The sequence below is a fragment of the Oncorhynchus kisutch genome, linkage group LG11, assembly GCF_002021735.2.
Source record: "Oncorhynchus kisutch isolate 150728-3 linkage group LG11, Okis_V2, whole genome shotgun sequence".
Classification (NCBI taxonomy): Eukaryota; Metazoa; Chordata; class Actinopteri; order Salmoniformes; family Salmonidae; genus Oncorhynchus; species Oncorhynchus kisutch.
This window is the reverse complement of record NC_034184.2, coordinates 69,150,650-69,168,482: the sequence shown is the minus strand read 5'-3', so window position 1 is coordinate 69,168,482 and position 17,833 is coordinate 69,150,650. Positions and strand designations below refer to the sequence as shown.

The window sequence follows — 17,833 nt, the reverse complement described above, 5'->3', positions numbered from 1 at the left end:
CAAGCAGATTTAAGTCACAACTGTAACTTGGCCACTCAGGAACCTTCACAGTCTTCACAGTCTTGGTAAGCAACTCCATGTTATATTTGGCCTTGTGTTTTAACTCCCCAGTCTGTAACAATTAAAAGCATAACTATAACATGATGCAACTACCTCTATAATAAAAAATATGCAGAGAGGTACTCAGTAATGTGTTGTATTGATTTGCCCCAAACAATACAATATGTATTCAGGACAGAAAGTCAGTATTACTTTAGTGCCTTGTTGCAAACAGGATGCATGTTTTGGAATATTTTTATTCTGTCAATAATGTTAGTATTGTGGAGTAAACTACAATGTTGTTGATCCATCCTCCGTTTTGTCCTATCACAGCCATCTCACTATGTAATTGTTTTAAAGTCACCATTGGCCTCATGTTGAAATCCCTGAGCGGTTTCCTTCCTCTCCGGCAACTGAGTTAGGAAGGACACCTGTATCTTTGTAGTTACTGGGAGTATTGATACACCATCCAAAGTGTAATTAATAACTTCACCATGCTCAAATGGATATTCAATGCATCTACCATTAGGTGCCCTTCTTTGCGAGGCATTGGAAAACCTCCCTGGTCTTTGTGGTTGAATCTGTGTTTGAAATTCACTGCTCAACTGAGGGACCTTACAGATAATTATTGTATATGTGGGGTACAGAGATGAGGTAGTCATTCAAAAATCATGATAAACACTCCTGAACTTATTTAGACTTGCCATAACAAAATGGTTGTTAATTTGTGTTGTTTATTTTACTTTTGTTTACTATCTACTTCACTTGCTTTGGAAATGTTAACATGTGTTGTCCATGCCAATAAAGCCCTTAAATTGAATTGAGAGAGAGAGAGAGATGTTTTACTGATAAGAAAGAGGACAGAAAGCAACATGTGTTTTTGGGGCAGCACACACTCAAATCCCAGCCTCATTTAAATGCTCATCTTCTCAGACTAATCAAGGGGAGATGCTGGGTAACTCAGCACAAATGGCAGCCACCATGATAATTTAGCAGAGCCAATGAGGCTTCCAAAAGTTCCAGTAACAGTTGTTTTCAAGGGCAGAGAAGAGGCATGCGTGGCAAGACTCAGGGCTAAGGGACAGCTTAAAGTTATCTGGAAAGCCTTGCGGCACACCATGTACAAACACGGGTCCCTTCCTCTCCAGCCATGCACAGCTTCATTTATCCATTTAGCTCATTCACCGGCGCAGCTCTCTGTAAACTTTATAGTCTCTGTATACATCCTGGGGATCCATGCAAAAAAAAAGTGTTTTTCCAAAGAGAAAACCGCATAAAAAGCTTTAATAAAAGCTAAACAAAATTGGTTGATGGTCACCAGTTCGCTGTGAGGGGAACTTGAGGGGGCAGTAGGCTATGACTGGAACATGAAATAGCACTCAGGTATAATGTCTTCTTTTGTTTACACATTAGTCTCACTGGTTGAGATGTATAGTTAGAAACAGCTATCACTCTACTTGGTCTAAAAGCTCATGGATTCTTATGTCCTATCATTTGTTAAGAAGGCAAATACCGTCACTCTTATTTCAAGTGAGACAGATCAGATACAAACTATCCTTCAAGACGCTGTTTCATCAAGTGATAGGAAGACCACCGTTTCAAATAAAACATCTATTCGTCACATGCTTTGCAAACAACAGGTGTGGACTAACAGGGAAATGCTTACGGGCACTTCCCAACAATGCAGAGAGAAAGAAAGTAGTGAAATAATAGAAAAGTAAAACACATAATAATAGCAGTAATAATAATAGATACATAATGAGTAATGATAACATGGCAATATACAAGGGCTACCAGTACTGAGTCTATGTGCAGGGGTACGAGGTAATTGAGGTAGATATATACAGTACATACCATGCATTCGGGAAGTATTCAGACCCCTTGACATTTCCACATTTTGTAACGTTACAGCCTTATTCTAAAATTAATTAAATCGTTTTTTACCCCTCATCAATCTACACACAATACCCCATAATGACAAAGCAAAGACAGGTTTTTAGACATAAAAACAAATATAACACTTACATAAGTATTCAGACCCTTTACTCAGTACTTTGTTGAAGCACCTTTGGCAGCGATAACAGAGTCTTCTTGGGTATGACGCTACAAGCTTGGCACACCTGTATTTGGGGAGTTTCTTCCATTCGTCTCTGCAGATCCTCTTAAGGAGAGACCAGCTATTTTCAGGTCTCTCCAGAGATGTTTGATCAGGTTCAAATCCGGGCTCTGGCTGGGCCACTCAAGATCATTCAGAGACTTGTCTCGAAGCCACTTTAGCACACATCTTTAGCTCTTATAACCAGACATTGTCAGGTGTGATATACAACTGGCTTGTTTCTTGTAGTCTGTCTGTGATTGCTTAAGTGTGTGTGTGTTGGGGGGGGGGGGGGGGGGGGGGGGGGTGCTCTGGGTTCTGTGTGGTTGGGGGAGTTCGCACAAAAGATCCATTCAGGTGGCTGAGTGTATTTCAGTGGCACTGCTGTCAGATTATAGACAGGAAACAGTTAGATAAAACTGTATGAATAGTCTGACTATAAAGCCAAACGAAAGGGAGATCGAGAGAGAGAGACAGAGAGTGAGAGAGAGAGACAGAGAGTGAGAGATCTCCAGGGAACTACAGAGTGATAAAACCCCATCTTATTTTAACAATGGGCCATAAACTGTTTTACTGATAATGGCATCAACTGCTTTAGAGGCACTTTAACTTAGATTAAACTTCAACCAACTGACCAGAAATTGAATAATAATCACACATGTATACCCCCCAAAAAATTGAAGTATTTCTCCCTAGGTATTTGACACCAAGTCCAGACAAATGTTTGCTTCTGCTTGGACCATCATGTACAGTGCCTTCAGATATTATTAATACTCCTTGACTTATTGCACATTTTGTTGTGTTAGAGTCTGAATTCAAAATGGATTAAATACATGTTTTTGTCACCCATCTACCCATCTACACACAATACCCCATAATGACAAAGCAAAAAAGGGTTTTATACATTTTTGCACAAAAACAATAACATTTAAATATGACATTTACATAAGTATTCAGACTCTTTACTCAGTACTTTCTTGTGTATGACGCTATAAGCTTGGCACACCTGTATTTGGGGAGTTTCTCCCATTCTTCTCTGCAGATCTTCTCAAGTTCTGACAGGTTGGATGGGGAGTATCGCTGCACAGCTATTTTCAGGTCTCTCCAGAGATGTTCAATCAGGTTCAAGTCCGGACTCTGGCTGGGCGACTCAAGAACATTCAGAGACTTGTCCCGAAGCCACTCCTGCATTGTCTTGGTTGTGTGCTTAGGGTCATTGTCCTGTTGGAAGGTGAACCAAGTCTGAGGTCTGAGCACTCTGGAGCATGTTTTCATAAAGGATCTCTCTGTACTTTGCTCTGTTCATCTTTCCCTCGATCGTAGTCTCCCAGTAGTCTCCCAGTGCCTTCCGCTGAAAAACATCCCCACAGCATGATGCTGCTAACACTGTGCTTCACCGTATGGATGGTGCCAGGTTTCCTCCAGATGGGTAGCTTGGCCTTCAGGCCAAAGAGTTCAATCTTGGTTTCAACAGACCAGACAATCTTGTTTCTCATGATCTGAGAGTCCTTTAGATGCCTTTTGGCAAACTCCAAGCGGGCTGTCATGTGCCTTTTACTGAGGAGTGGCTTCCATCTGGCCACGCTACCATAAAGGCCTAATTGGTGTAGTGCTGCAGAGATGGTTGTCCTTCTGGAAAGTTCTCCCATCTCCACAGAGGAACTCTGGAGCTCTGTTAGAGTGACCATCGGGTTCATAGTCACCTCCCTGACCAAGGCCCTTGTCCCCCGATTTCTCAGTTTGGCTGGGCAGCCAGCTCTAGGGAGATTCTTAGTGGTTCAAAACTTCTTCCATTTAAGAATGATGGAGGCCACTGTGTTCTTTGGGACCTTCAAACCTGCAGACATTTTTTGGTACCCTTCTTCAGATCTGTGCCTCGGCACAATCCTGTCTCAGAGATCTACGGACATTTCCTTTGATTGGTTTTTGCTTTGACATGCACTGTCAACTGTGTGACCTTATATAGACCGTTGTGTGCCTTTCAAAATCATGTCCAATCAATTGAATTTACCACAGGTGGACTCCAATGAAGTTGTAGAAACATCTTAAGGATGGTCAATGGGAAACAGGATGCACCTGAGCTCAATTAGAGTCTCATAACAACGCGTCTGAATACTTATGTAAGTAAGGTATTTTTTTATATATATATTAGCAAACATTTCTAAAAACCTGTTTTCACTTTGTGATTATGTGGTATTCTGTGTAGATTAACGAGTTTAAAAAAATTGAATCCATTTTAGAATAAGGGCTGTAACGTAACAAAATGTGGAAAAAAGTCAAGGGTCTGAATATTTCCCGAATGCACTGTATAACTAGGAATAAAGTGACAGGTAGTAAACAGTAGCAGCAGCGTATGTGATGAGTCAAAAAAGTTAGTGCAAAAAGGGTCAATGCAGATAGCTATTTGGTTAACTATTTAACTAACTATTTAGCAGTCTTATGGCTTGGGGGTAGAAGCTGTTCAGGGTCATGTTGGTTCCAGAAATGGTGCATCTGTACTGCTTGCTGTGGTGTAGCAGAGACAACCATCTATGACTTGGTTGGCTGGAGTCTTTGACAGTTTTTAGGTCCTTCCTCTGACACTGCTTGGTATAGAGGTCCTGGATTGCAGGGAGCTTAGCTCAGTGATGTACTGGGTCATCCGCACTACACTCTGTATCGTTTTGCGGTCAGGTGGCAAGCAGTTGCCATACCAAGCGGTGATGACACCAGTCAAGATGCTCTCAATGGTGCATCTGTAGAACTTTTTGAGGGGGAAGAAGTGTTGTCGTGCCTTCTCCACAACTTTGTTGGTGTGTTTGGACCATGATAGATCCTTGGTGATGTGGACACAGAGGAACTTGAAGCTCTCGACCCGCTCCACTACAGCCCTGTTAATGTGGATGGGGCAGCCCTCAGTTTCCTGTAGTCCATGATCAGCTCCTTTGTCTTGCTGACGTTGAGGGAGAGGTTCTTCTCCTGACACCACACTGCCAGGTCTCTGACCTCCTCCCTATAGGCTGTATCATCATCGTCCGTGATCGGGCCTACCACCGTTGTGTCGTCTGTAAACGTGATGATGGTGTTGGAGTTGTGCGTGGCCACGCAGGTGTGGTTTAACAGGAAGTACAGGAGGGGACTAGGTACGTACCTCTGAGGGGCCCCCGTGTATTGTTGCCTACCCTCACTCCCTGGGGACATCCCTGGATCCCTCCAGGATCCAGTTCTAGAGGAAAGTGTTCAGAGTCCCAGGGTCCTTAACTTAGTGATGAGCTTGGAGAGCACTATGGTGTTGAATGCTGAGCTGTAGTCAATTAACAGCATTCTCACATATGTGTTCCTTTTGTCAAAGTGGGAAAGGGCAGTGTGGAGTTCAATAGCGATTGCGTCATCTGTGGATCTGTCTCACCCTCCCTCTCTCTCTCTGTTTCTCTCTCCCTCTTCCTCAAACTGGACTTTGAAAAACACCTTTCAAAATGAGTCATCCAATGTAATCATACTCTACATGAGCAGAATTAACCAAATCTGGCTTAGGGCTTCCTTCCAAAATGCCAGAAATGACCCTAATGGTGCCACTCTAAAATACATCTAAATTTTCACCATCTGATAGGGTTAAGTGCCTTGCCCAAGGGCACATCTACAGATTTTTCACCAAGGCATCACTTGAATTTGAAATACTGGCCAAAGGCTCTCAACTGCTAGGATACCTGCCTCCCCGTTTCTACTAGGAAATACCCAACCACAGCTGCCTGAGAACACTCCAAGTTTCAAAGAGTCATAGAAGATTTTGAAAAACATTAAGGAGTAATTTTGAAAAAACAAAAAACTAAGTAATCATACCATATTTTGAAAACTTTATAGAAAATCCCACTGTCAGACACAATCCATCAAAGTCACATCTAATATCATCTCTAATCTAGCAAATATTTCATTATCTGAGCAAAAAACCTGTTTTACACAAGCCACATAAGCAGCTGCTTAGGGCCCTGTGGACAATAGGGGGCCCCCAACCAGGAAGTCAGTTGGGGTATTATCTTACTGTTAGTAGAATACACAACATGCTATCTTAACTATTTCAAAATGTGGTAATGCATCAGCACTTGTCCAATTGATATGTCAGTCAATCTTTCCATGTCAGCTAACATTTTGTAGATTGCTGAGTGACTCTCACTCAGATATCACATGAACATGGCATAAGTCATGGTAAAATGTGTAGAATTGCAGGAAATTACTGCCACATTTTTTATCTCCGTCGTGTTTAAAATGATGGTGACACTTGCAAAAAATGTAGAGATCTACATTTTCACCATCTGGCCAATGGTGAGTCATGAGGATGGGTAGTTGTTAATTGACTGAACTCCTCCAAAACAAGAGATATCAATCAGCACTGGTATTGGTCGCCCAGCTTCGATAGGTCTGTATAAACAAGCCTTCCAGATAAACCATGAGTCATAGAACAGACATGTCGCTGGACAATCACATTACCAGGGGACTCTGAAACTCTGACTGCTCGTCCTCCCATTGAGTGTGGGTGTGTCGTAAAAGAGACTGCACAGAGTCAGATAAAAGGACTGAAAAGGGAGGAATAATAAGAAGGAAGACAGAGGACGAGTAATATAACATCTTTCAAAGTTGGAAGTTAATCTGGTTTGAGAGGTGCTGATAGTCTCCCACACAAATCTTTATTACTGCCAAACTGAAGGAATGTGTTGGTGGCATACACTATTTTCTTTTACGAGGCAAGTCAGTTAAGAGCAAATTCTTATTTTCTTTGAAAGCCTAGGAATAGTGGGTTAACTGCCTTGTACAGGGGCAGATTTATACCTTGTCAGAACAGGGATTATGATCTTGCAAACTTTTGGTTACTAGTCCAACACTCTAACCACTAGGCTACGCTGCCACCCCAATGAAGACTCTCCTATGAGGTGATGCCATTGAGAACAAAACGTGTAATGGTTAATGCTTTATTTGGGGGACATTTTGTACTGTATTTGATAGACTCAGTCCATCCATGTCCAGCTAAACACACTTCCATTGTTTCATGTATAACAGATATTGGGGGTTTCAATGGTCAAAAGTGACATGACCTCAGCAAGTTGCTCATTTCACATTAGTTTGCACTGCTTTGAAAATGAATACCTGGTCATATAATAATAATTTCCTTAGCTGTCGTAGTTTGCCAACCCTACAGTCTTTAGTATAGAAATACACAATGTTGATGCTGATAAAATATCTTAAATGATATCACATATTTTCTTCAAATCTGAGACTGATTCCCTAGGCAGTGTACCCCTGGTAAGGTTCATCCAAACATTGTGACCAATCATTTACAGTAGCAGGCATCTGTTCCAATATCTCACCAATCTGATCCTTAGAAATGTAATTAGTTTATATTCATTATTAACACCCATCCTTAACATCACATCAATTGTGTTATAAAACCTACACAGCCTTTGACTAGTGATTTGAGGCATCAAAACATACATTTGCTCGCTCCCTTTGGTTTCGTTTGTAAAGCAAGATTAGTCCCCATACTGCGAGATCGTGAGCAATTATTGTGTAGTGAGAATATTCCGAATACAAATCTGAATATTCTGACGATAGGAAGTGAAACACAGACAAGGACAACCTGACCACAGTGTCCTGCTAAACAATATAATGATGTTCTATGGTCCTGCTGGACACCCCATCCACATAGTTTAATTTAGCAAAGCAAATAGGGTTAAACGTTGAAGATAATCACAGTGTCAGACACAGTCCATCAAAGTCACATCTAATATAATCTCTAAAACACAAATATTTCATTATCTGAGCATAAATCCTTTACAAAACTTCTAAAACGTGCTTTATGCTTAGATGCTACCTCTGAAGTTATTAGAAAATAACGTATTTTCACAATGGCTTCTTAACAACCTATTTGGCCTCCAACACGATATTCCCGAAATGCAAAACAGTCCATTTCATTTATTTTAATTAATCTAAACAAAAACACAGTTTTAGTCGCATATTTGTATTACTTCAAATTAGTTCATATTGGCACTTTTTATCAAGTGATCAATAACTAAGCCATTTTTATTACTTGCAACAAGTTTAGTTGAGTTATTGTTTTGTTAGTTGTTGCAATGTTGCATAACTGGGTCTGATGAAGGATACATTGTTAGCTCAGTAATAATATTAATAATAGTAATGAATAATTATTATTATCGTTATTATATGGATGTGCATATATTATTATTATTGCTTGTTTTATTTTCTAAGTGTTTATGCTATTATCAAATGTAGCCAGGACTTTTAGAACGTTTCCAATTCAATATGGTAAGTCCCAAAAAAACAAACCAATAACTTTTCAAAATACTTCAGTAATATGTCTAGATTATTGCACATATTTCTTGGATTTTCAATTATCGATGCAGCTGCAATTTTAGCAACACGCTTCATGAAATCTTACCTGCAGCGAGACAAACTGGCAGCAGCAGCCTGAAGATCAGTCCGCACACCACCTGGGAAGCCATTCCTTAAGATGTATAAAATATAAACAGGCAGCTGTCTTATTGTGATACGCTGCTATCTGGCATTGGGGAATCTTAATGCACCCGTCCAGCTCTCTGCAAAGTCCAGGTGAGAGGGCATTGTCCCTTTGGTGTCTCCAACATCCTTTTTAGAAGTCCAAGTCCAAAACAGCGCTTTTGATAAGTCATAGCCAACAGCGGAGAAAAGTTTAGGCACAGCTGCTTCCTCTGCCCTTAGTTTCGACACCCCATATCCAAGACCCTAAACATCTGGGCCAGTTGGATAACAAACGTTACACGGAGTTTCACACCATTTCTAACAGGGGAAAATGTGGTTGTAACAACGATGTTGCAGTTTATCCACACTAGGCTATCTGTTGATAACGGTTGGACCACGCTTATAGTAAATAAATACTTAACCGTGCTTAAAACAGAAAACAATTATGAAATACTGGCAGCAAGTTGCAAATTCATAATCTCCGTCTTGGATAGTTAACGGAGTTAGTCAAGCGTCCTGTTTCTTAATTCTCCTTTAGTTTGGTGAGAGAAGACACTTGGAAATGCGTAAAAGCTTGACTATAATTTCTTTCCGATTAGCCTTAACAGACATCGCGCACGACCCAGCCCCGCACAGCTCTATGCTTTACCTCATATGATTACACTTTTCTCCTCCTCAATGAAAACTTCACAAGACCACCCTGTAACTGACAAATGACTCCACCATTCAGAAGTCAGGCAAGAATTAGGGAAGGATGTCTAGTCCCCAATGAGGAGTAGCGGGAGGCAGACGCAGGGCAGGGCTGTGAGCGTGTAGCCTAGCCTAACATGTTGCTCGCCCCTCCTCTGAGAGAGCCGCAGGCGTGGCTACCGCATTCCAAGCCCTCCTCTGGGTCAGGTAACTCCAACCCTCACAGATTCCAAGCTGGGCCAAGCTTACTCGACTAACGGGAAAAGGGGAATAAGGGTTGAGCCTTGCACAGGGACAGGTCATGGACTAGTAGTTCACTATTATATCATTTTGACATGATCTACATAATCTATATAATGTTGTTATAACCATAGAGATAGAGCATGTTCACACACACACACACACACACACACACACACACACACACACACACACACACACACACACACATACATTACCAGTCCAAAGTTTGGACACACTTACTCATTACAGGGTTTTTCTTTATTTGTACTATTTTCTACATTGTAGAATAATAGAGAAGACATCAAAGCTATGAAATAATAGTTATGGAATCATCTAGTAACCAAAAAAGTGTAAAACAAATCAAAATATATTTTGTTTTTGAGATTCTTCAAAGTAGCCACCCTTTCACTTGAATACAGCTTTGCACACTCTTGGCATTCTCTCAACCAGCTTCATGAGGTACAGGAGTCACCTGGAATGCAATTTCAATTAACTGGTGTGCCTTGTTAAAAGTTCATTTGTGGAATTTCTTTGAGCCAATCAGTTGTGTTGTGACACAGTAGGGTGGTATACAGAAGCTAGCCCTATTTGGTAAAAGATCAAGTCCATATTATGGCAAGAACAGACATGATGGTCAGTCAATGTGGAAAATGTCAAGAACCTTGAAAGTTTCTTCAAGTGCCGTGTCAAAAACCATCAGGCACCATGATGAAACTGGCTCTCATGAGGACCGCCACAGGAATTGAAGACCCAGAGTTACGTCTGCTGCAGAAGATAAGTTCATTAGAGTTACCAGCCTCAGATTGCAATCCAAAACTATGCTCCACGGAGTTCAAGTTACAGACATATCTCAACATCAACTGTTCAGAGGAGACTGCGTGAATCAGGCCTTCATGGTCGAATTGCTGCAAAGAAACCACTACTAAAGTACACCAATAAGAAGAAGAGACTTGCTTGGGCCAAGAAACACGGACGATGGACATTAGACCGGTGAAAATCTGTCCTTGGGTCTGAGTTCAAATTTGAGATTTTTGGTTCTAACCGCATTGTCTAGTAGGTGAACGGATGATCTCCGCATGTGTTGTTCCCACAGTGAAGCATGGAGGAGGAGGTGTGATTGTGAGGGAGTGATTCTCTGGTGACACTGTCTGTGATTTATTTAGATTTCAAGGCACACTTAACCAGAATGGTTACCACAGCATTCTGCAATACGCCATCCCACCTGGTTCAAGACAAAGGAGATGATTGTGGACTACAGGAAAAGGAGGACCGAGCACACCCCCATTCTCATTGACGGGGCTGCAGAGGAGCAGGTTAAGCACTTCAAGTTCCTTGGTGTCCACATCACCAACAAACAGACATGGTCTAAGCACACCAACACAGTCGTGAAGAGGGCACAATAAAACCTTTTCCCCCTCTGGATACTGAAAAGATTTGGAATGGGTCCTCAAAAGGTTCTACAGCTGCACCATCGAGAACATGGTTGCATTACTGCCTGGTATGGCAACTGGTCGGCCTCCGACCATGAGGTACTACAGAGGGTAGTGCGAACGGCCCAGTACATCACTGGGGCCAAGCCTCCTGCCATCCAGGACCTCTATACCAGGCGGTGTCAGAGGAAGGCCCTAAAAATGGTCTAAGACTCCAGCCACCCTAGTCATAGAATGTTCTCTCTGCTACCGCATGGCAAGCGGTACCGGAGTGCCAAGTCTAGGCCCAAGAGGCTTCTAAACAGCTTCTACCCCTAAGCTATAAGACTCCTGAACATCTAGTCAAATGGCTACCCAGACTATTTGCATTTCCCCCCCTCTTTTACACCGCTTACTCTCTGTTGTTATCATCTATGCATAGGCACTTTAATAACTCTACCTACATGTACATATTACCTCAAGTAACCGGTGCCCCGCACATTGATCTGTACCGGTACCCCCCTGTATATAGTCTCACTATTGTTATTTTACTGCTGTTCTTTAATTACTTGTTACTTTATTTCTTATTCTTATTGTGTGTTATTGTGTTATTGTGTTAGTGGCTCGTAAGTAAGCATTTCACTGTAAGGTCCTGTTGTATTCGGCGCATGTGACTAATACCATTTGATTTGATTTGCGCTTAGTGGGACAATCATTTGTTTTTCAACAGGACAATGACCCAAAACACACCTCCAGACTGTGTAAGAGCTATTTGACCAAGGAGTTCTGCATCAGAAGACCTGGGCTGCATTCCAAACACTTAACAGACACACCCTATCCCCTCAGCCCTCAAATTAAGTGGATACTTCTGATGACGTATCATGACGTCTGACGAGTATACCCTTGCAGGGCAATGGGCGAGGGAGAAAGGAATGATTTTTAAATGGACCGCCTTTGCCCGGAAATTTGTCACTAGTTCATCCCGCGTTGATTGTGTTTTCAGCCGCCAGTACCTTGTGGGTGCTTTATATGCATTACAGTTAATTATGATTGCAGACTTTTCTTAGCGGATGTACAATCATCACAAATTGAATTATGGTAAATTTCAGGCCCCAAAGTGAACTTAATTGTACACTCACAAACAACGTTAAAAGCAAGGGCTGAGGGGCTTATGTTGCAAACTTCCCTTGCTTGGCTAATCTTTTGGACCAACGACAAATATGGCGACGTTGATTCCCCCAAGGCCATAGGGCTGATGTTTTAGGGCCGAGGGCTGTCTACTTTGAATTTGAAACGCAGCCCCGGTGTCACGTTTACTCGAGGCCCCCTCTCCGGTGCTTGACGTCGCCCGTTGTCTCATCATTACTCACACCTACCACCATCGTTACGCACACCTGCGCCTCATGACACTCACCTGGACTCTATTTCTGATTACCTCCCCTATATCTGTCCCTTCCCTTGCTTCTGTTTCTCTTTCATGTCTCTTCGTGTTTAGTGTTTTTTACTCTGTTCTATTTATTATTACATTTGCACCTGTACTTGCTTCCCGACTCCCAGCGTACACGTTACACATGGCCTCCACAATCACCTGACATCATCTCAGAGATGGTTTGGGATGAGTTGGACCACAGAGTGAAGTAAAAGCAGCCAGCAAGTGCTCAGCATATGTGGGAACTCCTTCAAGACTTTTGGAAAAGCATTCCTCATGAAGCTGCTTGAGAGAATGCCAAGAGTCTGCAAAGCTGTCATCAAGGTAAAGGGTGGATACTCTGAAGAATCTAAAATATAAAATGTATTTTTTCATTTGTTTAACACATTTGTGGTTACTACATGATTCCATGTGTTATTTCATAGTTTTGATGTCTTCAGTATTATTCTACAGTGTAGAAAATAGTAAAAAAACAAAGAAAAACCCTTGAATTAGTAGGTGTGTCCAAACTTCTGACTGGATTTGTGTATTGTATATTGTATATTGTCACGGATCCTCCGGAAATGCTGCTCACAGATCCCAGGTACTACTTCTCGTCCCGTGTATTGTTATTACGGGTCTCGTCCCGTGTATTTATTAGAGGTTCAACCTCGCTCTTTTGTTTGGGTTACATCCCTGTGTTTTTGTATATGTGTTTATTTTGAACTTCGTCCCCGTGCCTTTTCATAGCATGTTGTATTTTTTGGGGTGGAGTATTAAAACCCCATATTATTCCTGCGCGTGTCTCCAATCATTTATACAGCGTGACAGAATAATCGCCCCTAAATGGAGACCACTGGAATGGCCCGTCAAACACCGCTGCGTCCAACACTGCTGCATCTTCGACGCCGCCACAACTTCGGCAGCTGCAACTGGCCCGTCCGACGCCACCACAACTTCGGTAGCTGCAACTGGCCCGTCCGACGCCGCCACAACTTCGGCAGCTGCAACTGGCCCGTCCGACGCCGCCACAACTTCGGCAGCTGCATCTGGCCCATCCGACGCCGCCACAACTTCGGCAGCTGCAACTGGCCCATCCGACGCCGCCACAACTTCGGCAGCTGCATCTGGCCCGTCCGACGCCGCCACAACTTCGGCAGCTGCAACTGGCCCGTCCGACGCCGCCACAACTTCGGCAGCTGCAACTGGCCCGTCCGACGCCGCCACACCTTCGGCAGCTGCATCTGGCCCGTCCGACGCCGCCACAACTTCGGCAGCTGCAATGGGTCCGTCCGACGCTGCTGCAACCAGCCCGTCTGTCTGACACCGCCGCAACTTCGGCAGCTGCAACCGGCCCGTCTGTCTGACACCGCCGCAACTTCGGTAGCTGCAACTGGCCCGTCCGACGCCGCCACAACTTCGGCAGCTGCAACCGGCCCGTCTGTCTGACACCGCTGCAACTTCGGTAGCTGCAACTGGCCCGTCCGACGCCGCCACAACTTCGGCAGCTGCATCTGGCCCGTCCGACGCCGCCACAACTTCGGCAGCTGCAACTGGCCCATCCGACGCCGCCACACCTTCGGCAGCTGCATCTGGCCCGTCCGATGCCGCCACAACTTCGGCAGCTGCAACGGGTCCGTCCGACGCTGCTGCAACCAGCCCGTCTGTCTGACACCGCCGCAACTTCGGCAGCTGCAACCAGCCCGTCTGTCTGACGCCACCGCAACTTCGGCAGCTGCAACTGACCAGCACAGCATCCCTGTGGTCATCCCCGAGGCCTGTGTCATTCCGCTGCTAGTGCAGTGCATCGGGGTACTGTCACGGATCCCCCCAGTACTGCTGCTCATTCCGTGCACCAGTTCCGGAGGCCTATGTCACCAGCCTCTAGGCTTCCCTGAACTGTCTAATTACGCACTCCTGGTTCCCATTTCCCCTGATTAGTAATTGTATATATGTGCCCTTTGTCCTGGTTGTTATTGTTCCCATGTCTGTTGGTCTTGTGAGTACCTGTGCTTTGTTGTTTTGGCTTTCGTGCTGCATGTATTGTGTTCTCGTTATTACAGTCCCGTGTATTGTTGTGTACTTGTTATTACAGGTCTCGTCCCGTGTATTTATTAGAGGTTTAACCTCACTCTTTTGTTTGGGTTACATCCCTGTTTTTGTATATGTGTTTGTTTTGGGCTTCGTCCCCGTGCCTTTCATGGCATGTTGTATTTTTGGGTGGAGTATTAAAACCCCCTATTATGTATTCCTGCGCCTGTCTCCAATCATTTATACAACTTGACATGGATAGATATTTATGAATACTCCGACATTGCTCGACGTAAATGCTCTATAATTTTCTTAATTCCATTCTTTGACTTTTTAGATTTGTGTAACATCTGCTAAATATGTGTATGCGACCAATAAAATTTGATTCATATTATCTATGGTTATTGCATATACAGACATTTCTCATTCATTAATTGTTAGGCCTACACTAATTGTGTAAAAATAGGCTAGTTGAGGATTATATTAGGAATAGGCTTTCATGCATATGGTTATGATTTTGTACTTCACTTATTGTATGAAAATAACATGTAGGCTACACCTACATACAATAAATCATAGCCTAACCTATGGCTCAGCAACAGTAATCTAGGTGAGGTATTCATAGGCTACAAAACAGTTTGTGTAACAATTTATTTGAAGTAGAGTACAGATATAGGTTCAAACGTATTTGCTTTGTGGTGTTACACAACTTAAAACCAATAGCACAGTAGCAGGCCTATTTAGTTTTAGAAGAATGGTCATGTATAGTGAAAGTCATGTATAGGCTACAACAGCGACATCTATCGGAATTTGAGTGGTGCAACATGAGCGCTTTAGAGCCTTGCTACAGTATCTGTGTTCCTTGGGACATCCCTACCCCGTTGAATTTGCATTTTAAAATGGTTAAAAGTAATGAACTGTCATGAAATGTGATATTTGGATGAAACCAGATCAAAGTATGAAAAATGACAGTTGCTTCTACATTGATAAAGTTTGATCATAAAGTTACTGGTCCCCTCCCCATGTCAAAGACTTGGATTCAGGAGGAGGGATTATTAAGGGGATAGTGACATCACCCTAACTCTCGTTTTAATACACCAATGGTAACATGAAGTTCTCTTACCTAATTTAAATAAGTACCTTCTTGTAACCAACATCTGAGAAGGTGTGTTTGCAGAGGGGCGTGGTTTATATGTAAATAGCTACTCTACTCGTGCCAAAATGTGACTGTAGGGTTTGAGCAAATATAACTAAAAGTTTACACTATTGATCTATGGCAAAGATACTTATATGTTTCCCTTTTCATCTATGTCTGGTGTTCGCTAGTTACTGACCAGCATGGAACAAAAGGGGGGGAAGGGTTGTTCAAAACTCTGACGCAGTTGTCATGTCAACACATCTGTCAGAGCTGCTGTGAATTGCATCACAAGAGACAGGCCAAACGGGAGATGTATATTAAAAGAAAGTACATAATTGATGCAGTTTCAAGGTCTGAGTTTCTTTAAGTAATTTTTCTAAACTTTTGGGCATTTCTATCTCCCAAAAAGACTATGGGTGTTCCAGGGACAGGATTGAAGAGCCCTGGGGGCAAAGGTTAGGGTTTAGGGTAGGGACGTCACAAGGATTCGAGACAGCAGTAACCTTTCTACCTGTCACTGTCATCTGAGATATTCTCTTTACAGAAGGCCTATAGGCCCATCCAGTTGTTTTAATTTATTTCACCTTTATTTAACTAGGCAAGTCAGTTAAGAACAAATTCTTATTTACAATGACGGCCTACCCCCTGGCCAAACCCTAACCCGGACGACGCTGGGCCAATTGTGCGTCCCCCTATGGGCTGTACCTAGTGTTATGAAATCTATATCAGTTTTATTTTCTTGGAATGTAATTTGGTGAGAGAACAGGGATTGTTAGTAGCATAGTCTAATATTGCTAAGCAATGTGCCTAAGCAATGCTACTGTACCACTTCTTGACCATCTAAAAGTGGAACGCCCGAGTGGCACAGCGGTCTAAGGCACTGCATCTTAGTGCTTGAGGCGTCACAACAGTCACCCTGTATCATGTTTTAGGGAAGACCCAGATGCAGACAGTGTCAAAGTAACACGTTTATTACTAGAACAGGGGGCAGGCAGTCTCAGGTTCAGGGCAGGCAGAGGTCAGTAATCCAGTGTGGTGGGACAAGGAACAGGATGTCAGGGCAGGCAGAGGTCAGTAATCCAGTGTGGTGGGACAAGGTACAGGATGTCAGGGCAGGCAGAGGTCAGTAATCCAGTGTGGTGGGACAAGGTACAGGATGTCAGGGCAGGCAGAATGGTCAAAACCAGGAAAACTAGAAACAGACAGGAGTAAGGGGGAAAACCGCTGGTAGGCTTGACAAACAAAACAAACTGGCAACAGACAGAGAACAAAGGTATAAATACACAGGGGATAATGAGGGGAGATGGGAGACACAGGTGAAACAGATCAGGGTGTGACACCCTGGTTCAAATCCAGGCGGTATCACAATAACTGGCTGTGATTGGGAGTCCCATAGGGTGGCACACAATTGGCCCAGCGTCGTCCGTGTTTAGCCAGAGTAGGCCATCATTGTAAATAAACATTTGTTGTTAACTGGCTTGCCTAGTTAAATAATGGAAACAAAATAAAATAATGTCATACAGCTTGTGAGAGCAAGGCAAGGCCTACCTTTAAACTCAGTGTCTCTTTGCCTGACATCATGGGAAAATCAAAAGAAATCAGCTAAGACCTCAGAAAATAAATTGTAGACCTCCACAAGTCTGGTACATCCTTGGGAGCAATTTCCAAACGGCCGAAGATACCACGTTCATCTGTACAAACAATAGTATGCAAGTAAAAACACCATGGGACCAAGCAGCCATCATACCGCTTAGGAAGGAGACGCGTTCTGTCTTCTAGAGATTAATGTACTTTGGTGAGAAAAGTGCATCTGCACATGGGGACAAAGATGGTACTTTTTGGAGAAATGTCCCCTTGTCTGATGGAACAAAAAGAGAACTGTTTGGCCATAATGACCATCGTTACGTTTGGAGGAAAAAGGGGGAGGCTTGCAAGCCAAAGAACACCATCCCAACCATGAAGCACGGGGGTGGCAGCATCATGTTGTGGGGGTGCTTTGCTGCAGGAGGGACTGGTACACTTTACAAAATAGATGGCTTCATGAGGCAGGAAAATTATTGGGATATATTGAAGCAACATCTCAAGACATCAGTCAGGAAGTTAAAGCATGGACACAAATAGATCTTCCAAATGGACAATGACCCCAAGCATACTTCCAAAGATGTGTCAAAATGGCTTAAGGACAACAAAGTCAAGGTATTGGAGTGGCCATCACAAAGCCCTGACCTCAAACCTATAGAAAATGTGTGGCTGACCTAAGACAGGGAATTATTACTATGATTAAATTGTAAGAA

The 17,833-nt window shown here is 43.1% G+C and overlaps 1 protein-coding gene across 1 annotated transcript in view; it reads right to left on the bottom strand.

Moving 5' to 3' along the window:
* The window catches only part of LOC109900166 (piezo-type mechanosensitive ion channel component 2), a 158,704-nt gene extending 149,431 nt beyond the window's left edge, over nt 1–9,273 (bottom strand). The window contains exon 1 of the mRNA XM_031836185.1: nt 8,562–9,273. Coding sequence (XP_031692045.1) covers nt 8,562–8,625 — 64 coding nt within the window. The 5' untranslated portion in view covers nt 8,626–9,273. The remainder of the gene's footprint in view (nt 1–8,561) is intronic.
* Between the last annotated feature and the right edge of the window lie 8,560 nt (nt 9,274–17,833).